The sequence below is a fragment of the Meles meles genome, chromosome 8 (assembly GCF_922984935.1).
Source record: "Meles meles chromosome 8, mMelMel3.1 paternal haplotype, whole genome shotgun sequence".
Taxonomy (NCBI): domain Eukaryota; kingdom Metazoa; phylum Chordata; class Mammalia; order Carnivora; family Mustelidae; genus Meles; species Meles meles.
In genome coordinates, this window is record NC_060073.1 from 62356794 (window position 1) to 62380716 (window position 23923).

Here is a 23923-nt window from a genome sequence, read left to right on the forward strand (position 1 = left end):
AGATTTGCTTGGTGTAGAAAGTAAATAAAGACAACTCCAATGTCTCTTCCTACCCCAAAATTAAATCATCTGTTCATCCCTCATTTCTCAATAAATTATGTTTTGCTATACCCTGTGCTCAGATTGGAATGCAGGGAATTTCTGTCCAGAGCTGAGGGTTTGGGGAATGTGTTTTATGGGACCCTCAACTTTCTCCTCATGTAAGACTGGGTTTGAGAAATGAGGTGGAGATGAAAATGTCCTTTCAGAGACCCAGAGGACTGGGGAGGGGGAGAATCAGAGCCACTCAGAGCCAACCAATGACCTAGATTCCTTGTAATTAATGAGCCTACGTCACTGACATGTTGGCTTCTGATCAATGCTGTCTCCCCAACCCCGCCCAGCTCTCTGGTATGAGAAGATTAAATCAATTAGGAGGAGGAGATCTGGCTGGCGCTGGTTGGGAACAGAGGATAATTTACTTACATAACAGGGGATTGAGGTTTGGACTTGGCCCTTGAGTAATGGGAGTGGATCCTAGACCCCAATCCTCTGAGAAGAGACTTCAGGATTTAGGAGTAAATGCAGAAAGGGTAAGGGAGTCCAGGGGAAGGGGGAGTGATAACCCCAGGCAGAGGCCCATCTTCCATCTTCCTGCTGAGAACTAACCCCCTGTTCTCTGGGCTGAGAGACAGCCAAAGTGAAAAACCACTCTTCTTACCCCAAATGAGAGGGGTCTTAGCCACTAGGATTGTTCAACAATGAAAATCTGACCACGCCTCTCTCCTTAGCCTGGCATTTAAGGCCCTGAAACCTCTCCTGCAACATGTCCTGCCTCCGAGAGGTGGGGGTGGGTAAAGAGGAAACCAGCACGTCCTGATTTTCCCTCTGTGTCAGATCCTGGCTAGGCCCTGGAGGTACAGAGTGAAACAGGTCCAGTTCCCTGAGAAGTGTTGCCTTGTGTAGGAGGACTCATACCTGCAACACTCTGTGCCAAGTTGTATCACAGAGGGCTGCATGGGCAGGGTACAGAGGGGACCTAGACAGTGAGGGAGGCCTCCCAAGGCCAGTTCCAGAAGGCTGCCTGGAGGAGGCAGTACTTGCACTCAGTGAGTCTTACAAGAAGAATGGATTAGTGGAAGTTCTTCAGGCTGACCTGGTTGAGGGAGGGCCTTGAGCAGAGGGAACAGCATGTGTAAAGGCATGGCAGTGAGACAGCCTGGCATACACTGAGGGAACTAGTTGGTGTGGATGGAGCCTACAGCATGAGGTAGGAATGGAGGAGATGAGGCAGGAGACATAGTCAGGTCCAGGTCTCACTTCTGATGGCATGCCAAGAAAGGACTGAAGCAATAATCCCAGAGTCTCTGACCAATCCATACTTCCCGAGCACTGACATTATTCCAGGCCCTGTTCTGGAACTGGGAGCAGGTGGGGGTGGGGGAAACAGAGATGAACGAGACTTGGGCACTGCTCTCCAGAAGTTCTAGAAGGACACACAGATATTCCCCCTTATATAGTCCCAGCTTGGTTCCAGATGGGATTCAGGCCTGAATGGTCTCTCTGGAGTTCCACTTGCTGGCTGGTCCTACCTGCAGTCCCCTGCCTGAGACACCCAGGCAAGCAGTCTTACTGGCCAAAATTGAGCTGGCTGCTGGGAATCCATTCCTGGACGCCTAACTAGCCTCCTGAAGATCAGTCCTGTGATGAGCAAAGTCCCCATAAGCAAATTCAGAAAAAGAGAACCAGTGATGGGCTAAGATGATATTCTGGGGATGGAGGCAAGGTATAGATGAAGAAATGTTTAGGAGGTGGACTGGAAAGACATACCAGGGTTTTTCTCTTGGGCCATGCCATCTTATGGGAAACCCAGATCGGGAGGGGAAGAAAATGAGCTGCCAAGGTTTCAGGCTGCTTAAGTCACAGGATTCACCTGGTGGAGGTCCAAGGAGCCTGAGGAATTCCAGTGAACCACACACAAGTTGTCTAAAGGAAGCAAACATACAGAAATCCATCCCTTACACACTATCTCCCCTTAATTCTTTCTTTCAGCAGCTCTGAGTAAGTCCTCTCTCCAGGCTGGCTCTGTCTGGGCTGAGCTGGGAGGCACAGATCTAGGATCACCCTGTTCTTTGTCCAAAAGGCCAGCAGTCAGCACAACACGTCTAGCACATTCAGGACCTTCTGCATTAAAACTTTGCCTGGTAATTAAAGCAAGTGCCTAAAATTTATTTCACTGTTGAAATATTTAGGATCTAACCTTTGTGGTTGCAAGCAACAGAAACTGACTCAGGCTAAGCAAAACAGAAAAGAAATTACTAGCAGTTCCACTGGGCAGCTCAGAATGGAGGAGAAAGCTGGAGAATCAAATGAGTGGGCACCTGAATTCACAGCCAAGGTCATACCATAGGGACAGCTGGTCCCGATGCCTCTAACAGTATGGCCTGTGCATTTCTTCACAGCACTACACACCTAGATACAGCACTGTTGCATGACATAAGTGCAAACAAATTATCTCTTTTAAGAATTTATTTATTCATTTGAGAGAGAGAGATTGAGAGAGAACAGCGGGAAGAGGGGCAGAGGGAGAAGCAGACTCTCTGCAGAGAAGGAGCAGAGAGCCTGACACAGGACTCCACCCCCGATGCTAGGATCATGACCTGAGCCAAAGGCAGATGCATAACCAGCCGAGGGACCCAGGAGCCCCAAGCACAAATACATTCTAATGAATCTTCCTGCAGCCTCTAACTGTGACTGTCTCATCAAAATCCTGAGCCAGAAACGGCTGGCCCAATTGCCAGGGAGTGGCAGTGGGAGAGTATCTGGCCCCCCTGGGGGCAGAAGTAGAAGGCGGGATCCCACCTTCCATAAGGACTCACCTCCTTGGAGAGTCATTCAAAATATAAAAATTTATTCGTTTTAGGCAGCAAAAAAATGTGACAACAGTCTACTACATGTTCATAGAGGACTAAGTGCTAGATGCATTACCAGATGTTTTATTTACACACATCTGTGAAGCAATTCTCTGAATGATGGTTGATCTCATTATCTAGTTAAGGAAATTGAGGTTCTAGAAGTGAAAGGAACTTTCCCAAAGTCACTCAGCTACTAAGTGATAGAGCCAGGATTTGAAAACAGGTAGGTCTGTTTGTGTAAGTAGGCTCCATGCCCAGTGTGGAGTCCAACACTGGGTTTGAACTCATGACCCTGAGATCAAGACCTGAGCTGAGGTCAAGAGTCAGAAGCTTAACTGATTGAGCCACCAGTGCATCCTCAGGTGGGTTTTGTCGTTGTTGTTATAAATACCTTATGCTGTCTCCCACACTGTAAACAGAGCACTTGTACTTAGGGTTACTAACATGTTTTTTAAAAAAAAAGTGGGGGCAGAGAAAAATAACTAGATATAAATATTTCAGTGTCTTCACACAACAATGGGATAATGGGATTATGAGTAATTTTTTCCAGCTTTTTAATGTTCTCCTATACTTTCTTTAAAAAAAAAAAAACAAAACTTGAGGGTTGCTGGGGGGAGGGGGGATTGGGAGAGGGAGAGTGTGGTTATGGACATTGGGGAGGGTATGTGCTATGGTGAGTGCTGTGAAGTGTGTAAGCCTGGCGATTCACAGACCTGTACCCCTGGGGATAAAAATACATTATATGTTTATAAATAAATTTAAAAAAAAAATTAAGAGCATGCTTTACCTAAAAAATCCTAAGGGGGGAAAAAAAGTAAAACAGTTTTAAAGAGGAGAGCAGTGTGAACACAGTGATGGAGAAAATATGCATAGGAAAAAGACTAGAAGGAAATCTGTCCAAAAGTTCTCTGCATAGTGTGATTATGGGGGTGTTTATGTTTCTTTTAACTTCCATTTTCCAAATTTTCTCCAGTGAGCACACTCTGAAAAAAAAAGCAAAATGACTTTTAAAAAACAAGCATGAAATGATATTAAGGAGACAGTGCTGCCGTGTTTGGATCCTTTTAAGTTCCCATAGTCATGTGCAGAGTGGTTTGGAAGTCAAGGCAGTTCCGGGTTTCCCGGGGCAGCCTGGCGGTCCCGGGCAGCGTCTGGCCCTGCCAACCTGGACTGCAGCCACCGCGGGTTATCTCAGGGGGATGCTCTGAGCCTGGGTGGGAATAACCCAACATTCCCACCTCTTGTAACAATGTGTATGTGATCAGGCCCTGCTATGCTGTGAGGATTCGGCCCCTGAAGCTGGAGTCCTCCTCTCTGTTGGTTTTCTCTCTCATCTCACAGGCTCCAAGGTTCACCTTCCCCTCTGGGAATGAGGCAGGGCTGGTCAGTCATGTCAAAGTTTAGGCCCCTCTGAACAGCAAGTCCCCAGTCCCTTCTCTTGCCTGCAGTGCCCTAGCCCCCAGGGCCGTGGATGGACAGAGGATGGAGGTTCAGTCCTGGCCTGGCCTCAGTCTGGTGGGGGGGTCAGTCTTCTAATTTCAGGGAGATTCCAGACTATTCCCTACCTTAGGAACATCTCAATCAGATGGAAGAGGCAGTTTTTATTTTCCAGGAGTTCCAGTGTGATGCAGAGAAGAGATGAGAGAGTGGGGCTGATTCAGTCTCAGCCAACCTTAACTCCAGAACCTTCTGTCCCAGGACTCCCATACCTCTCCAACCCCTCCTCCAGCTGGGACAGTCAACTGCCATGGCCTTCCCCAACCTCCATGGCCCTCTGCTCCCCCCACCTTCCCCACCTCCCCAATCACATGGAAGTTTCTTATGCCCTGTATATCCTCTGGCAAGTCACATTCCAATCCCCATCCTGGAAGAGTCCCCCCCTCCCCACCCCAGCTCCACAGTTTCTCCCTGGCCAAAGTGAGGGAGTCAGATACTCTCAAAGGTCCTCCAACCCAGTGGAGACATTCTGTGCCTTGTTAGCCCCTTTCCAGACCTTCTTTCTCCCTTCTCAGCTTCTTATCTAATCTGCTCCCATTCCTCCTCCTTTCAGGTACGTCCCCTTCCGGCAAAGCCCCCAGAACCTCCAGGCTAAGACCCACTTTGGCTCTTCCAGTGGCCAAGCTGCTGCAGTAAAGATTGCAGTGGGTAGAGCAGAGGTGGCTAGGGAGGGAGGAGGGCTCAGGCCAAGGCCGAGGTCGAGGAGGCTGGGCAGGGCAGGTGGCCAACCCCAACAACCCCAGCCAAAGCTACCTCAGCAGCTTCTGCAAACCCTAGCAAGGCATCTCCGCTTCGGTGGAGCTCCAGAGTGGAGAGGACTGAGGGGGAGGGGAGCGCTTGCTGAGGTCAGCACAGCCTCCAGAAACCTCTCTAGAGGAGGAAGAAACCACAGAGTGTCCCAGCCCAAACTGGACTCCCTAGGGGAAATGACTCAGGTCCTGGAAAGCTAGAATCCAGGGCTGAAAGGATCCCCAGAGGACACCTGCTGGGAACAGGAATCTCCCCTCCTCCTCCATGGGGCCATAGAACCCCTGCTCTTGTGCCTTGTGGAATAGGAAGCTCATTCCCTTTTACGGCAGTCTTTCCTCTGAGAGTTGGTTCACGCACCAATTATCAAACTGCACCCCCCCCCCCCCGTGCCTCCTCTGTGCCAGGATCCGTGCCGGGCTCTGGGGATGCAGAGATGCATGTGGTCCCTGACCTCATGGAGCCTGCCATTAAAGGGGGGAGGTAGACGCCAACCACCCTCTGCAGTGAAAAAGCTCTAGAAGCCCAGAAGGGACTGTTGGGGGGTCAGGTACTGCCTCTTGGAGCAGGCAATGGACCCAAGGGGGCCTCGGTAAGCAGCAGCTTCAACTGGCCCCTAAATACTGACAACTCCAGCCCTGCATCTCCAGCCCTGACATGGCTGCGAAGTCCAGCCTTAAATATCCACCTGCCCATTCAACTTGGATGCCTCTGTGTCTCTAATGCAGCAGCACCAAGGCCGAGTTCACCCTCTCTGCCCAACCTGTTCCTGCCACCATGCACAAACCAGACATCCCAGAGCCATCCCTCCCTTGGCCCCAGCAACAAGCCCCCCACCCCTCCCACCTCCACACCACTACCGGCCCCAGCTCCACTGTCTCCCACCTATACCGCAAGCACTTCCTTTGTCTTCTCACACTTGGGCCCACTTCAATCACATAGTAACAGTGATCTCTCCGAAAAGCAAAGAAAACTGTCACCTCTCTGCTTAAAAGCCTTCGGTGGTTCTTCTTGCCTTTGGGATAAAGGTTAAAATCTTGAACAAGACCCGCAAGGCCTGGCCTTTACAGACCTCTCCAACTGTATCCCAGCAACCCCCCACCCCCATCCCGCCTCATCTCCATCTCCAGATCTCTTGTCTCTGGCCCACCAAGCCGGTGCTCTGAGCTCAGACCTCTGCAAGTGCTATTCACCCTGATGGCCCATGGCTTCAAAGATTCGGGTTGCCCTCCTTCCCTCTTTCAAATGACTCCCAGGACATCTCTTCTTTGCATGTTCGTTGGCCCTGAGCATCAATCTCGGCCCCTGAAGGAACAGCTGTGGCCAAAGCCAGTGGTTACAAAGTAACTGGCAGGTTTAGAGCCCCAGGTTCCAGAACCTCCCAGCATTCCCAAAGGAAAACCCCTGACTCCAGCTCCCAGATGCCTTCCAGATCTCCCACTCCTCTCCTGCTCTCTTCTTCCATTCCTCAGCTGTGAGCTGGGGTGGGTGGGGTGGTGGAGAATGGACAACCTCCCCATGTCCGCAGCCTGGTTTCTTTCTGGGCCTTCCAGTGGGGCCGGGAGCTGAAGGGTAAAAGAAACAAAGTGTCCAGGCTGCTGCACCCCACGGGACTTGTGAGCCATGTGCTCCCTGGGCTCCCCAACCAGCCAGCCAGGCTCAGGCCTCAGGCCAGGCACTGGCTCCTCCGTGCAGTGTGCCAGGACTCCCTGAAGCAGGAGGCCCAGTTTTCCCCGGGGCTCCCGTGGCATTTGTGTGCTCAACAATATCAAATTTGCCTGTTGTGTGGGTTTCTCTCCCCAAACAACTCAGCTTGCTTTGGGGCCACATGATTTCATCTCTGTACCCCAAGCCTGGCTCCAGGGTGGTCCCAAAAGAGAGGCTCAGAATACACTCGGCATTACAATTTGGGATTAACATCACATAAATATGTGTTTTCTTGTTTTTTCTCGTAACTGCCATTAAACTCTGTCTCCTTTGTCTTGAACATTATGTGAGAAGGTGGACCTAGGAGTCTGATCAGCCTCAATTTTGAGCTCAGCTCCACCCTTTACTAGCTGTGACCTCAAACAAATGCTCAGCTTCTCAGGGCCTCGGTGTCTTTCCCTTATAAAATGAGAACAATGTCCTCCTCTGAGGGTTTTCATAACTAAGTGAGCCCTCTTATGAAAAAGTTATAGAATACAGTATGTGCTCAATAATCCCTTTCCTTCTCCCCACCCTGACCTTTGAGCCCCAATAGGAAGCTGGCATTTACTTCCATGAACTTGAACCTACGATCGTCACCGATACATCAAGTCAATCCAGATCATTTTGAAACCCAGTCCTGACCCTGACACGGTCTACAGATTCGATATCCATCTTTTATTTGGCTTCATCCAAGTCCTTCAAAAAGACATCGGACCAAGCATATCAGCACAGAAGACTGAGTCCTGAGGAGGGTTGTAGTCTGCCCTCCAGACTGCCATTGATCCACCAATCAATTTTCCTCCACCAGCTGTCCAGGCAGCTAGGGATTCCCCTAGAGTATCACTATTTGATCCTGCCCCTCGTCTTGCCATAAAAATACCCTGGGAGATGTTCCAAATGCCTTTTTGGAATCAAGATTCTCAGGACTCTGACAGACCCCTAATCCACCTCTCAAGTTCTCCCCAGAGGAGAGAGGGGAAATTAGCCTGACTTCCTTTAAGTAAACCTCTGCTGGGTCCTGGGAAGCCCTACATTTTCTTCTACTTTCAATAACACAGATCATTCTCTTTCTACCGTCTTTGCTAGTGCTGTTAAATCTGCAAAATTTTTAGTCTTCAGTGAAAAGTCTCACTTAGAGGTGATCGAATTAACACAGGCAACTTGCCTACAACAAACAGTTCAAAACACTTAAACGAGAACCTCCCGCTCCCACAGGAAATCTGCTTTCCAAATGAATGAAGGTTTTCTATAAGAAGGTAAATTTCCATCCTGTTCTTCTGACTCATTAAAAAGGTGGAATGGTTAAATTCAAATAATGGCTGTCTTCTTGTAATATTGAGCTAAACATTCACTCGTTAAAAATATAACAACATTGTATCTTAATAAAAGCTTAGCTGTGTATTTTAAGACCAAGAAAACAAGCTTGGCCAACTGTGATTTTCAAAGTTTTGTAAGATTGAGAACACAAAAAGCCAGACAAGAGGGAGCATAATGAAATCCAGCAGGAATAATTTGTAATTAGAAAACCCCACGCAATTCTTCAGCCAAGGATAATGGTGATCCATCTTAAAAACACATGTGTCCCATGCTGGGCACTGATGAGCCTAATCAGACACACTCCACCGACATTCTTCACAATGCCGAGGGGCCCCTAATTGCTGGTGGGTGCAGACAGGCAAGCTTCTGCTGCTGCTCTCAGGAGATGATGATGACGAAGGGCAGGCCTGGAGCCAAAGAGCCAAGGGTGGGATTCCAGCCCTCCTCCTACTCGCTCCATGGCCTTAGACAAGTTACTTAGCCAATCTGTGCTTCAGTTTCCTCATCTTTAAAATCAAGACTGATGGGCACCGGGGCGGCTCCATCGGTTAAGTGTCTGCCTTTGGCTCAGGCCATGATCTGGGGGTCCTGGGATCAAGTTCCACTTCAGGCTCCCTGCTCAATGGGGAGCCTGTTTCTCCCTCTCCCTCTGCTGCTACCCCTTGTGCCTTCTCTCGTTGTCAAGTGAATAAAGTCTTTTAAAAGTTATTAAAAATAAAATAAAATTACGACTAAGAATCACTACCTTTGAGGCTGGTGGTTATAAAGACAGCAGCTACGTGAAGTCTATCTGACCCAAAATGTTTTCTCTCCTATTTCTCAGTTGCTACTGGGCTGATCATAAGCAGGGCCGGGGTGGGGGGTCTCCTTCCCTCTCCCCATCCTGCTGCCTCTCTCCTCTGTTAGGGATGCTCAGCCTCTTGGCCTGTGTGGGGGAGCACTCTGCCCACAGCAGCCCTGCCCTGAGGCCCAGTGTATCCTCTCCTCCTCAGTGCCCCCCGCCCTGCTGTGGACCATAGCCTGGCCCTGGCCCAGCTGGCCTGCTGGGGATCAGCCCAGGCTAAGCAGAGGTGGCTTGGCTCCAGCAAAGGCTAAAGGTTTGTCATTTTGTTTTCTGCTTCAGCTTAACCATCTGGGGTGGGTGGGAGGATAGGAGGAGTGGCAAAAAGGGGAGAAGAAATGCACTGTTCCTGCACTTCTTCCTCCCCTGCCTCCCCCACAGCCGGGCACAAACTGTATTCTGGCCTGCACTGTCCTCAGCCCTAGGAAAGCTGCCCCAGGGGTCCCGTGCACGATGTCCCAGAGGATAGAAGTGATCTATCTCTGTCGTGCCTCCACCTTCCCTCCGTCCCCCTCTTTCTATGTCCCTCCTTGGATCAGCCTGTCCTGCCTCCTGAGTGGAACAGCTCTTCTCTGCACTAGCCGCATGCCTGCCCCTCCCCGGGCTGTGCACTGGGACATAGGCGATGATGCAGACCAGGGCTCTGCCCTCCGAGCGCTCATTTTTCAGCACCAAGAGCACAGGCTGCCAAGCACACAGCCCAAGCTGGACTTTCTACTCGGCCCCTTTTAAGCTGTGTGATCTTGGGTCAACTACTTAACCTGAGTGTCCACTTCTTAATTTAAAAACTGGGGCCAAAGTACCTCCATTTCAGGACCACTGTGAAAATTAAATACAATCATGTATGTAAACCTCTCGACTTAGCACACTGTGTACGTTTGATGCTCACTTGAGTCTGTCTGCCTTCCCTCCCTCCCTTCCCCCTACCCTTCCCTCTTTCCCCAGAGACAGCCGCCTCTTCTGGAGGAGAGAGCCATGACAGGTCTATGGGCAGCTGCAGAGCCCACCCTGATCTGAGGATCAGATGGGCTTGTGTGGGGCCAAGCCCCATGCTGTGTCGTGTGGGGGTGCAGACCAGCCTGCCAGGTGCTTTCTTTCAGAAGTAGACTCAGGCCTCTGACCTCCTTTTCTCTCTCCCAGTGGCTAATTAGGGCCGATTGTGGGCTCCTTTTTAGCCTTTCCTTTTCTGAACTTCCAATTGGCTTCTTTTTTCCTTCCCCAGGGCAGGGCTGGGACATACTGGCAGGCCAAGCTGAAGCCCCTGCCACAGCAGGCAGTGCAACTGAGGAGGGGTGAGGGCAGTTTATGCCGGCTGCGCCATGGGAGCTACTGAGGCACAGACTCGGGTTGGCCCAGCACAGCACTGCTCAGGCAGCTGTCCACACATCTGTCTTGAGGCTCCTGTCCTAAGTCCTGGAATATGTGGGACATCCAATAAGCAGTGTTCTGGCTAGCCTTCCAGATCTTCCTACCCACCCACGGTCTTCCAGAGAGTGATGAGCCCCTAGAGATCCCCAGGGAACTCTGCCCTTAGAGTTGGGGGGAGCTACCCCAATGCACCTGAAGCTGAATGTTTTCTGGGACACAGCTGGGGAAATCTAGGGATTCAGAACCTGACCTGCTGGGGGAAGCCAGCGCTTGATCATCCTGGCCAATGTAAGGTGAGAAAGGCAAGAAATAGCTCCAGGGTGGCAAGAACCTCCAGTTTTTGAGGTCTAATCTGGCGGCAAAAGATGATCTAGGTACAAAGAGCAGGGCTCTCTGCATGTTCCTTCATAGGCTGGGAGCTCCTGCACTCCGGAGATGGGAAATGAGTCAAGCGTGAATCCCAGGGCCAAGGATTAGCAGCAAAGGAGGCTGAGACCCAAGGTGGGACCCAAACATCTTCAATCGCTAAGACAAGACTGAAACCACAGTGAAATAAAGCTGCTCTAGGTGCACAGAGAGGAGGACCACAGTGGCTGAAGTCAGGTAGGACTGCCCCTTACAAAGAAGCACAGATCCATGGAAAGGGTAGGCGTGTCAGGGCGATGTTATATAGCAGCTTTGAGAAGAAGCAGAGAATAAAGAGAGCAGAGGATTCATCAGGAAGGCTTCCTGGAAGAAAAGTATCACTGTGAAGGTCAAAAAACCTGGTCTCAAAGGTTCAGGAGATGAACTGAAGGCGAACCATCTTGAGCGCCAAGGTCTGGGTTACCTTTGCATACCAGGTGGGGGCCAGGGCAGTAATGCTGGAAACTACTCAGGCCAAGGTGTCCTCCACCCTCCAGCTCCAGCGGGAGGCTGCCACATGTTCTCATCACGCCTTCTCACCTGGAGCCAGAGCCTGCTGCCTGATGGCTCCTCTGCTAATGGCTTCCAGGTGTGTCCTTGGGCACCTGGGGGGAGACATCCCTGGAGGACACACCCTGTCCAACCTAAGTCCCACCCCTCTGGTCACCTTCAGCAGCAGAACCTGGGCTGGCCTAGAGTGGGCCACGAAGCACTAGTGCAACCTCACTCCAGCGGGGAGGGGTATCAGAGGTCACACTGAGCTCTAAGCCCCCTCAGCAGTGGCATTTCTGGCCATTGGTATCTTCAGGCCATGGGAGCCAGGACAATATGAAAGTTGTCCTGTGGAATAATGGCTGGAAGTCCTGTGTTTCTGGGGAGAAGGGTTGGCCAGGTGCCTCCCTATGAGACAAAGTATGTCTGTGGGTCTCCATGACTATGGGGATGTTTCTTTCTTCATATCTCTAACTCTCTCTGTATGTCTGTCTTTGAATCCATTTATCTCTATTTCTGAGACTACGTGTCCATGTGTTTCTCTGTGTATTTCACAGCAAAGCCTTCCTTGACTGCAACAACAAATTCCCTCACTGTTTACGGCCTAATAAATGGAAGTCCAAGACTTCCCTTGCTGCTTCACCACCCTCAGGCTTTAAGTTTTCATTCCAGAGTGATTTCCAGCCTAAATGGGAGGAATCTGATTCATGCTCTGCTAGGGGTGACTTGGACTCAAGACAGCAAGAGGCTCAAGGCTGATGAACTGCAAAGCAGCAGTGCCCCTGTGGCTTGGGGAAGGCCCCAAGCTCCAAACACCTTGTGTCACTGGGTCCATCTTTCGGTATTCTAGTCCAGGCTGATGCTGGAGTGAGTCTGTGTTCCTGGACCAGAGCTTACATGGACTACCAGCTTTATCATCAGCATTCTCACCACCACCTTCTTGATCACCATCATGGCTACCATCACCACCACTACTGTTATCATCCCCTCTAATACCACTAACACCACCATTACCATTGCTGTCCCATCAACGCCACAGCTAGTACCACAGTCACCCTCTCCATCAGTGCCATTGTTTTATTACTAGTGTCAGAGATTTCTAGTTACTTTTCAGTAGCTATTTCTCCTTCATTCTTAATAACGAAGACTACAACTTTTTGCTAGGCACATCACCTCCCAGTTCAAAGACTATTATTTACTATGTTCTTTGAAGTTAGTTAGATGTGGTCATATATAGGTGAAAGTGCCGAATAAAATTATGGGAAGTGGCACCCTTATTATCTTTTCTCTCCATCTGCCATCTGATGTGATGGGTGGTGCTCTAGCAGCCATTTTGTACCAAATAATGAGGACTGCACGCTAGAGGCATGTTTCTAGGGACGGAAGAGTGGGAGGCGGGAAGGAGTATTGGTTTCTCATGACTGTGGAGAAACCGTTCAGATTCTAAACTGCTACATTTCGATCTTTTTTATGAAAAAATGAACTTCTATTTTTTATCATTTAAGAGACTGTTGTTCCAGACATTCTGATGCATACCCCTGAACCTAATCCTAATTAGCGTATATCACCACATATTAGTTTTCTTTAAATGTTCCAGGCTAAAGATCTGTATGAGCGATTGGGGGGCTGCGGGGAGGGAGAAATGGGAGATGCAGAGGGAGGAAGGAAGGAGAGAAAGACAGAGAAGGAGGAAGAGGGAGGGAAGGAGAAGTGGAGGCATTGATTGAGAGATTTAATTCTAGGACACAGAAATGATTCCTACCTTTTGGAAGTAACCATTCTGAGGCAGACCGTGACGACAGGGAAAAAGACATTCAGCACCATGGACAGATCCAGGACCCTGTAGTTAGAGAGAAGCAGCAAAAAATTCGTTGTTTCATGGTGGTGGTAGTTTTCTTCAGTTTATGTTCATTAATCCACACTCTGTGCCACGTATTGTGCCAGGAACTGGAATAAATACCAAGACAAGTTATCCCCACATCGACATTTAGCTCCCAAGACCAAAACAAGCAGATCAACATGGGAAGGCTTCCTAAAGTGGAAGGAAGGGATTGAAAAGCCAGCTGAGGAGTGGGGCAAGGCGACCTTGTGACAGAATGGACAAAATGCCAAAGAATAAAGGATGCTGAGGGTGGGGGAGGGCTCCAGGTTGGAAGAGGGTTAGTGGATCAATTGGTCTAGCAATCAGTCTGTAAAAGAGCTTGTAGCACTTGGTGGGAGTTAAAGAAGTAAGAGCTCTTCTATTCCTCAGGTGCTAACTGCATCAATGATTCCAGTCTCTGGTCCCAAGAACCAAGATTCATGCTCATAGGGGTATATGGGAACTCTGACTAATTAGAACAATTCTAACTCTAAGCCTCTGAGTCAGTTATCTACTGCTGTGTAACAAATCACATCCCCTCCAAACTTAATGACTTAAAACACCAACCGTTTTATTCACAATTCTGTGAGTCAGCAATTTTGAGCTTGGGTCAGCTGAATAGTTCTCCCGATCTTTTCTGAGGTCACTCAGGCAACTGACATCACCTAGAAGATCACCTGAGAGCTGGTTGGTCTAGAGGGTTTCAGCTGGGATGGCTCATTTCTGGTTTTTTCCTCTAAGAAGCTTGTCTGGGTTTCTACAGATGGAGATCTCAGGGGAACAGAAAGAGGGAAGCCCCAATGTGCAAGCACTTTTAAATCCTTTGTTTGCATCACATTTGCTGATGTTTCATGAACCAAAGGAATTCATTTGGCCAAACCAGTCAGTATGGGAAGGGACAGCCTAAAAGTATACATACAAATACACAGGATTCAATGCAGGAACACTAAAATAACAACCTTCCACAAATTCTAGGTGTTTCATTTACTACTCTAAGAGTCTTATGTACTGATTCAAACAGACCATGGTTCTATGGCCTTCCACCTCTGTGGTTCTTATAATTCAATGTTTGGGTTCCAAGATTCTGTAATTCTAGGAGTAGAAGCTGAGGAGGATCATGAGGACTCAACAAGAGTATACTAAGGAAGTCAAGTAAACTAAGGTTACTCCCAGATCTGGGGCGCCTGGGTGGCTCAGTGGGTTAAAGCCTCTGCCTTCGGCTCAGGTCATGATCTCAGAGTCCTGGGATCAAGCCCTGCATCGGGCTCTCTGCTCAGGACGGAGCCTGCTTCCTCCTCTCTCTCTGACTGCCTCTCTGCCTACTTGTGATCTCTGTCTGTCAAATAAAAAAAAATCTTAAGGTTACTCCCAGACCTAAGCAAGAATCCACTTGCCTCTCCCATTCCCATCCCTCAGCCCCCAAATTCCTGCATGCAGCAGGATGGTGGGATGAGCACCAAACTGGGAATCAGAAACCCTAAAATATAGGCCCTGTTCCATCATGAATTTGGGGTAGCTCCAAGCACCACTCTTAACCTCCCAACGTTCTCTTACAACCAACAGAGATATCAAGTCCTATTTTCTGAATGACAAGAATAGTGGTAAAGCCAGGAGAACGGGGCCCACCAACTTCCATTATCAGGACCCTGAACATGGTGCAGCTTAGAGTTTTACTCCCCCTCCTCAAACTGCATCTACAGCTGCAGAGAACCTTTCAAGGAAACCAAAATTTAAATAGGTTATTGCCCTTGATCTGTCCTGACCTCTACTTCCAGAAGAAAGGAAAAAGGAAGGGAAGGAGATTGGAAGGGAGGGGAGGGGAGGAGAGGAAAATTCCCCAATACTGCTCCTTCCCTCTTCCCCCATCAACTCTTGCCCCAGACTCAGTTGAGTTTACACTGGAAGCCTGGAGCCAAACCCTGCCTGGCCTTGAGCCTTGGTCTGCTCTGCCTTTAGCTTCCCCAAGAAGAGGAATGTGGAGTTGAAAAGTAGCTGCATGAGAGGACCTAGATCAGGGCAGCAACTCATGATAACTTTATAGCTAGAGGAACCAGCCACAACCCACCAGCTGAACCACCTTGTAGCACAGTTAAGGAATTAGAAGCCCAGACTGGGACATGAACCTGCTCACAGTCACAGGGCCAGCCACTAGTAGACAAAGACCAAAAATGAGATGGGGTCACTCCCCTTTTCTAAACTTCAGGTTCCAATTCTAACCTGGAGATAAGAGACCCAGCCTGGGACACCACTTAGAAACCATAAGGCACAGTGCAAAACTAATAAGCAATCAGGTTTTTCCCAATGGCCTGGGAGTCTTGGTGGGGGAGGGTGGGTTGAGGAGGAGGCAGGAGCACTTACGACTTTCAGAGGACTCATCCAGCTCATTTATTCTAGCCTTTCCCCCAGAGGCCCAGGCTGCAGAGTGGAGGAGGGTATTAAATATCAAAGAGTTATTTAAAAGCCAGTTGCTGGCCCCTCAGAAGCAGAGTGTGGCCTCTGCTGACTCAGTGGAGAAAATGAATCTTGGGTCTATGGATTTTCCTGAGTCTCATGGTCGGTGCAGCAGGGGGGAAGGGGAAGTGAGAAATGGGAGCAGCAAAGCCTGTGGTGGAGTTTCCCCCTTGCTGCCAGTACAGAAGTTACTCTAGAGGAGAGAAACTGGGGCCTCCCCCACTACCTAATGACTGAGCTTCATCATGTCAGCCCTGTCCAGCTGGTCCTCCACTTGCCTCAGAGGAAGGGGGGTCAGAGGGAAAGGGAGTCTGCCAAGATAAAGGGACCCTGGATATCACAGGCTGCTATAGACAGGAGGACCCTCCTCCCCCACCAGACTATGCTACCAACATTTTAGTCAGGGTGGGGCCAAGTTCAAGGTCATAGTATATTGAGGTAGGGGCACCAGTTGGAGCAAATCACAGTATTACCTTCCCCTCCATGATCCCCATCCCTAAAAGGCCAAGGAGCACAGGACCAAAAGCCCTCCAAGATCATCCTGTCTACACACACTGTAACGTCTTTCCAGACAGGAAACAGATCTGGGAGAGCAGATTTGCCTAAGGACTTTAGGAACACTGAGGCACCTCTGATGGACAAGTTAGAGCTGGAGGAAGATAGGGAAGGGGCTCCCTGGTGGGTGGCCTCAAGGAAGTTGTCAGACCTCTGCAGGCTCCCTACCAACACTCGGTGGACCTTACAGAAAGCAGGGCCTTTGTGGAGAGAAAAGGACCCCAACAAAGGAGCTGGAGTTAGGGGAGGGACAGTACCTTGGAAAGCTCAGAGAGGGGCTCTGGAACATCGGAGGGGTAATAAATTCAAGAACTGGGGTTCAGGGATATCTGGGTAGTTCAATCAGTTAAGTGTCTGACTCTTGATTTCAGCTCAGGTCGCGATCTAAGGCTCATGAGAGCCGTGTGTCCACACTGACCATGGAGCCTGCTTAGGATTCTCTCTCTCTCTCTGCCCTCCCCACCTGGCCTGTAAGCATGTGCTCTCTCTAAAAAACAAAACCAACCAACCAGCCAACGAACCAACCAACCAAACAAACTAAAAACAGGGTCTAGTGTAGCTGACATGGGGGTGATTCTCAACTCAGCAAAGGACAACCACTCTGCTTAGGTGGGCTGGGGTGACTAGCCTGCCGAGTCCTAAGGCAGCCCTGAGGCCCTGAGCGCTTTGTGCACAGGGTCCCTTGGGACCTGACCCAGCCACACTCTCCAGAGAGAGAAAACCTAGAATGGGGAAGGCTCCAGCATAGTATATGAGCAGGAAACCCGAGCTACTGTCAGGATTGAGTCTCAGTCAGTTGTGCAACCTTGAGGAAAGCACTTCACCTTTCTGGGAGGCTGCCTCCTGGTATAAAGTATAGACGGGAGCTCCTCACCTAGCCTGCCTCACAGAGATGAGAGGAGCAAGCCACAGATTTTTAAAATGTTATCTCATCCAATAAATGTTCCCTGGCACCTTCTCCATGCTGAGCTCTGGGCTGACGACAAAGGAGAGCAGGCCAGCCCTGAGCCCCAGGTGCTGACAGTTAGGGGGGTCAGAGGAGTTCCAGCCCTCTGGTTGCTAAGTGAAATTCAAAGGAGAGAGAAGGAGCCATGAAAGCTTCCTGAAAGGGACAGAACTCAAGCCAAGCCCTGAGGATCAGTGGGCTGGGCTGAAAAAACAGTCAAGGGGAGAGAGAACCCCAAGCAGGGCAAACAAACTGAGCAAAGATACTTATACTGGATGCATCAGAGAATGAACACAGTCCCAGACACAATTAGACATACATTTATTGAACACCGACTGCATACAGAATACTGACAAGATTGAGGGAAGTTTCTCCAGAGAACAGAAACCCCTAAAAGGCTTACAGATTTCGTTCCAGGGGAACCTGAACACAGAAGGGGAACAGCTGCATGAAGAGGGGAGGGCAGGGAGGCTGGGAAGAGGCATTCACAGGGACAGCAAGTAGAGACTCATTCCTTGTACCATCTACCATGAACTTGCTATCCTGGGGGAAGGAGAAAGATGGAGCAGGGCAAAATGACATGGGAGCTAATTAGTCCCAGAAAAGCTTAATGCCTCATCCAGTCATATGGTAAAGGCCCCCAGACCCTAGATGTTATGGCCTTTCTTGTTTCAAAGCACTTTCCATTAACTTTGTCACAATGGCCTTGAGAAGATGAGGAAGGATAGGATTTCAGAAGCCCATCTACTTTCCAGAAGTAGAAGTCAACATCCCAGAGGTGGAGAGAGGTCCAATGTCACATCACATTCACCCTGTCATCTGTTGCTCGGTTCAGCTTCCTGGGGTCGGGATGAGATTTCCTGGTGCACTGGGCCTTCTCAGATGCATCCACTATCTTGGACAATGCCTTGGGCAAGGAGCCTGGGGCTAGACTAAGCCCTGACAGCCACTGGCTTTGAGGCAATTCCCTGAACCTCTGGCTTCAGACTCCCCACTTATAAAACAGTCACTGCCTTATTCTCTGGTACCTGATGGTTCTAGGTTCTAGGTTCTCTCTGGACCTCCTTTCTCCAATTGAGATGTCTAGTACCCCCCAGTCAGTTTATGGCCATACCACCCTGAACATGCCTGACATCATTTAGTAACCCCCAATCAAAGCTGCCCGCTGCCCTGCAGCACTTTCCCAAGGAGGCCATTAGCCCACCAGGAACCAGCTAACAGGGGCACTGGAGACGGAGCTCTGGCCTTGGCAGCTGGTCTGTGATTCTCCGGAGGCTGAAGGCAGAAGGGGCTCTATGCAGTGGGAGAGGAAAGCAGAGAACTTTCCATTCATTTGTTCATCTGTCCATCCATCCATCCATCCTTCTGCAAGCACTTACTGCACACTCACTCGTGCTAGTCCCTGTGCTGGAAACAACAGGGAAAAGGAGCCGGTGCCTCTAGTCAGGGAGATGTCAGAGCTGGGGCTTGGAGCTCACGTGGGCCAGGGCTCGGGGAAGCACAATAGCTGAGGACACAGCCCCAGTGGCTGTCTGAGCACCTGCGTCCATACGAGCAAAGGTAGCTCAGCCTGTTACTTATACAGACCAAGGGCATAATGGAGGTCAGGAACGGGTTCAGAGAATGTCATCTAGTCTCTGAATGCACATGCTTGCATGCATGCGTCTGTAAGCTTGCCCCTCCGGGAATGTCCCCAGGAACATACATGGTCCCAGAAATACGAATGTTCAAGTATTTACATGCTTATGAGTGTACAGACACATACCAGGATGGACTCGAATCTGTGTTAACATGTGCACCTGTATGAATGAGCCTGCATACACCTGTGTGAGGCATATCTGAGCCTGCCTACAACCCTGTGTGTACCCACCGGCCCATGCACGTGTATGCACATCCAAGGAAGTGGGAGTCTGTGTTTCCTCATATGTGAATGCATCTTGAACTGTTCATGTGTCACACATGCCTCCACATGTACAGGCACGTGTGTGCATGTACAACCTACGTGTACACCTTTGTAGACACGTCCAATCCTGCAGGAGCAAATTACAGTTCTCATCTCCCAATACCCGGGAGTGATGACGGGGATGGGGAGAGAGAAGGAAGGGGGAGAGGAGCCCCTGCCCCCCACCCCAGCATCAACAGATCTGGCCTGTGAAGTTGGTCTTTGCCTGGGGCCCAGGCCACCACAGGGTCTGCCTCTTCTCCTTAAGTGGTATTGATCTCTTGGTCAATCTGTTAAATATAACCTCAGGGAAGAAGTCAACCCAACAACTGTCCCTAATTCAGGAGAAAGACTGACTGTTATGGGGGGCGGGGGGAGCCTCTATCCCAACCAGCTCTGCTGATACCAGAATGGCCTGTGGATCAAGTGTCAGCCTCTCCAGCCTGAATAATTCATGCCAAGACCAGGAGTGCTCCCTTCTCAGGAGCATATCTCTTTAAATCAAGTCTGGAGCTTCCCAGTTCTGGGGAAAAAAAAAAAAAATCCAGAACAAAACAAACCTATAAACAGCTCAGGCCCTGGCCCCCTCTGAGACCACCCCCCCCCCCCACCACCACTCAACGCTGCAAAATCTGTTAGCTTCTCCAAATCTCTAAAGCTCCAAACCCTCTCACCCTTTCGACATTTACAGGTGGGATACCCTGGAGAGGAGGAGGAGCAGTCCAACAACCCCAGCGGCCTGAGACCCGGTGGAACAATCTAATGGGGTGCCCAGGTGCTGGAGCAGGGAGGGGATAGCAAAGAGCTGAATCACCACACCCACCAGGTCCTAGGGCCTAGGAGAGTGCCTGGGGGAGGAGTCCAGCCTGGTGGAGGAAACCAGATGGAAGAACTCCCAGCAGAGCAGCCAGTGAGTTGGAGGAGGTGGGGGGGTGTGCTTTCTTCCCTGAGTGGTGGGTGGATGGGGTCGAAAAAACGCTGGTCCCACAGGACCTGCAAGAGTGGTGACCCAGTCAGGCCTAATGTAACTGGGGTTGCTGAGGGAGAAACCAGGGCTGGGGATTTTCCAGTCTCTGCTAGCACAGCCCTCTCCTTGGTCACACAGATCAGGAAGAGGCTGAAAGATGAATAACTTTCTTAGCCCACCCCTCATCCTTGCCTGTGCTTGTAGGGGGAACCCTAAGGTCCTCCCCCACAATTCTTGCTCTGTGGTGCTGACCCACCTGCCAGCTCTCCCCCGCTCGGCCCCGCCCCACACGTGCCGTAGAGCGAGGAGGAAGGAACCAGCTTAAACGTTGAGGGGGGGAAGGGATGGGAGAAGTGAGGGGAAAGCAAGTCAGAGCCTGGGAGAGCCAAACTTCTCAGCAGCCCCGGAGCCGGAGAAGGGGGAAGAGAAAGCGCAGCAGCCGAAAGCCCTGATTCTCAGGAGCCTCCCACCCCGCCTCTCGGCGAGGAGGAGGAGGCCGGGAGGCTGGGAGGCTGGGAGGGCGGGGTGGGGGGGGGGGGGGAGACAAACCCTGCCCACTCGGCTTGGAGCCCGGAACGGCCGCGGAAGTCGGAGGCCGGCGCGCAGGGCGAGGAGGGCACCGGGGGCGGGGGGCTCCGCTCCCCGCCTGACCCCTCTCGCCCCAGCCAGGAAAGTGAAGGCTCCTCGGACTTTAGAGCCAGCGGACGGACCGACCGCGACCGCCAGCCTCTCCGAGTCAAGGACTTGCCCCGCCCGCCCCCCTCCCCGCCCCCAAGGCGCTCCGAACTCACTGGTGAGCGCGGCAGCCCGGGCGCTGCATGCGGGGGCAGCTGCGATGGCCCCGCGCGCGGGACAGCCGGAGCAAAGGGGGCCGCTCCTGCCGGGGCTGCTGCTGGTGGCGGCGGCGCTGAGCCGGCCCGCCGCACCCTGTCCCTTCCAGTGCTACTGCTTCGGCGGCCCCAAGCTGCTGTTGCGCTGCGCGTCCGGCGCGGAGCTCCGGCAGCCGCCGCGGGACGTGCCGCCCGACGCGCGCAACCTCACCATCGTGGGCGCCAACCTGACGGTGCTGCGCGCGGCCGCCTTCGCCGGCGGGGACGCTGACGGGGAGGAGGCGGCGGCGGGCGGCGTGCGCCTGCCGCTCCTTAGCGCGCTGCGCCTCACGCACAACAACATCGAGGTAGTGGAGGACGGCGCCTTCGACGGGCTGCCCAGCCTGACGGCGCTCGATCTGAGCCACAACCCGCTGCGCGCCCTGGGCGGCGGCGCCTTCCGCGGGCTGCCGGCGCTGCGCTCCCTGCAGCTCAACCACGCGCTGGCGCGAGGCGGCGCCACGCTGCTAACCGCGCTGGACGCCGCGCTCGCCCCGCTGGACGAGCTGCGCCTCCTGGGCCTGGCGGGCAACGCGCTGGGCCGCCTGCCGGCCGCTGCGCTGCGCCTGCAGCGCCTGGAGCAGCTGGACGCGCGCCTCAACGCGCTGACGGGCCTGGGCCCCGACGAGCTGCGCGCGCTCGAGCGCGATGGCGGCCTCCACGCGCCGCGCTTGCTGCTCGCGGACAACCCCCTGCGCTGCGGCTGTGCCGCGCGCCCCCTGCTGGCCTGGCTGCGCAACGCCACGGAGCGCGTACCCGACTCCCGGCGCCTGCGTTGCGCCGCCCCGCGGGCGCTGCAGGACCGGCCTTTCCTGGACCTGGATGAGGCGCGGCTACGCTGCGCCGACAGCGACGCAGACGGTCGCGGGGAAGAAGTGGACCTCGCCGGCCCGGAGCTCGAAGCCTCCTACGTCTTCTTTGGGCTGGTGCTGGCGCTCATCGGCCTCATCTTCCTCATGGTGCTCTACCTGAACCGACGCGGTATCCAGCGCTGGATGCGCAACTTGCGCGAGGCCTGCCGGGACCAGATGGAAGGCTACCACTACCGCTATGAGCAGGACGCCGACCCGCGCCGCGCGCCCGCCCCGGCCGCCCCCGCCGGGTCCCGCGCCACCTCGCCGGGCTCGGGCCTCTGAGGGTTGCCCCTCCGGGGTTGACGGCTGTCCCTGCCAGCGGCTTTACTGGGATTGCCTGGCCTGAATCATGGGTGAGACGCCCGCGAGTTGGGGGCTTTGAGACTTGCTCCTGACCAGCCTGAGACCTTTGGATTATGGCATTCCCCCACCCCACCCCCACCCGGAAGCCCCAAGCTGTATCCTTTCTCCCCAACCTCTGAGAGCTCTCACCATCAAGGATCAAGAGACACCCCTGCTGATTCCAGAAACCCTATCTGCCCATCTCAGGCTCTGACACATCCTTCCTGAACCCTCAAAAGCACCCTCCCCCTCGAGAGACTTGGCCAGGAAGCTTTGTCCTACCACTCGAAAGCCCCGGGACTGCCTCCCACCACCCTGTGCTTTGAGGCCTGACCTCTCTGGGAAGCATCACCTTAGACATCACTGACTCCCATCTCCAGCTTGGAGACCTCAACTCCCTTCCCAGGCCTGAGGGACCCTCTCATCCCATTCTGGTCTTGGAAGCAGAGCACCATTCTGAAGGCTTTTGTGGGCTTTGAGCCTTTTTTCTCACCCCGGAGCTCTGAGCCTTCCCATTGTCCAGACACCCACATCCCAGGGCTCTGAGGGTCGGGCATCCTCCCCCAGTCTGGGGTTGTATTTTATACTGTTCCCACCACCCCAGCTCTGGTTCAGGCTCTTCCCTTCCTTGGCCCAGGCTTGGGGCTCAGCTCCATCTGCCTCCCATCCCAGGAACAGTCACACCCTATTATATAGCCTTAGTATGGAACAGATCCTCAGCCTTTCTCACTGGGGCTCTGATCCCCCAATACTCAGTGCTTGTCCCTAATCTCAAGACTCTCAGCTCTTCACCCTAATCAGAGTTTAATCCTCCTGCCCAAGTCTTAGACTCTCTATCCCCCCTACACCCATTGCTTGCATTCACTGGGGCAGGGTCCAGTGAGGAATCCATTCCTGGGGTGCCCACCTCCCGTTTCCTCCTGGGAGGAGCTCTCCAGCCCTGCAAGATAGGTGCCAAGGCCAAGGATCCCCCAACCATACTGGCAGATCCCCATGGAGGAGGAGAGAGTCCTAGGGGTTCAAAGCAGTTGGTTGGGCCTCAGAACCGGGATCACCCATACATCGTGGCCTCAGAGAGGGGTAAGAGTGAAGACTCTGAAGGGCTGGGTGCTGCTGCCCGCAAGCTCTTTCCCACCCCTGTGACTCTTCTCCTGTGGGGATCCCTTGCTGCCATGCCCCCCCATGCCTTTTAGAAGAGGTGAGGGGCCTCATCTCTTGTCTCAGGCACAAGTCCTCCTGTTTAAGGTCAGAGCCTCAGTGCCCTGCCTTCTGCATGATCCCAAAGCACAATTGGTGAGTGGGGAGGGGGCTGCCCTTCCCTGACTCCCATCCCCTAGGTCAGGCAGAATGGCTGGCCTGTGCTGCCTCTGAACACAGGAAGTCCCCCCTCCCCAATATACTGGCTTGAGGCCTGCCTTCCCATTCCCTCCCAAGACATCTGGTTCTCCCTTGGGCAGTTTTCTATAAAGTCTGCAATAATCTCGGATACTCTACCCTTGTAATGTGGTGCTATGTCATTCCTGCTGACCTTGGGGTGTTGAAGGAGGTGGGAGGGGACACTTGGGAGAGCATTTGGGACCTCCCTGAGGTGAGGCAGTCACCTTTTGGTGTCTTCTCCTGGCATATGGGAGAAGAAAAAGACTCTGACTGCGTGTAGCAGGATTGAGGTGAGACTCACGGAGGGACTTCCCATGGCAATTGCATCGTTCTCCAAACCAGCCTGCCTTTTATCCTCCGAGAGGGGGCTATCCATAGGTGACATCCTGCACTTCCTTTACATCCTTCTACCCCGTCACTCCTCATCACTGCAGTGGGGGTGGAGGCTGGGGGGGGGGGAGGTGCCGTCGGACTGGAAACATTAATTAGCATCAGATGAGGCCATCAGG

The 23923-nt window shown here is 52.3% G+C and overlaps 2 protein-coding genes across 2 annotated transcripts in view; one reads left to right on the forward strand and one right to left on the reverse strand.

Moving 5' to 3' along the window:
• Nucleotides 1-20843, reverse strand: part of LOC123948783 (olfactory receptor 2AT4) — a 110464-nt gene extending 89621 nt beyond the window's left edge. Inside the window, exons 1-2 of the mRNA XM_046015934.1 lie at nt 20764-20843; nt 13013-13090 (exon numbers count right to left, since the gene is read on the reverse strand). Coding sequence (XP_045871890.1) covers nt 13013-13090; nt 20764-20792 — 107 coding nt within the window. The 5' untranslated portion in view covers nt 20793-20843. The remainder of the gene's footprint in view (nt 1-13012; nt 13091-20763) is intronic.
• Nucleotides 20347-23504, forward strand: TPBGL (trophoblast glycoprotein like). The gene has a single exon (XM_046017577.1). The coding sequence runs from the start codon at nt 20808-20810 to the stop codon at nt 21975-21977; it is 1170 nt and encodes a 389-aa protein (XP_045873533.1). The 5' UTR covers nt 20347-20807; the 3' UTR covers nt 21978-23504.
• Nucleotides 23505-23923: the final 419 nt, after the last annotated feature.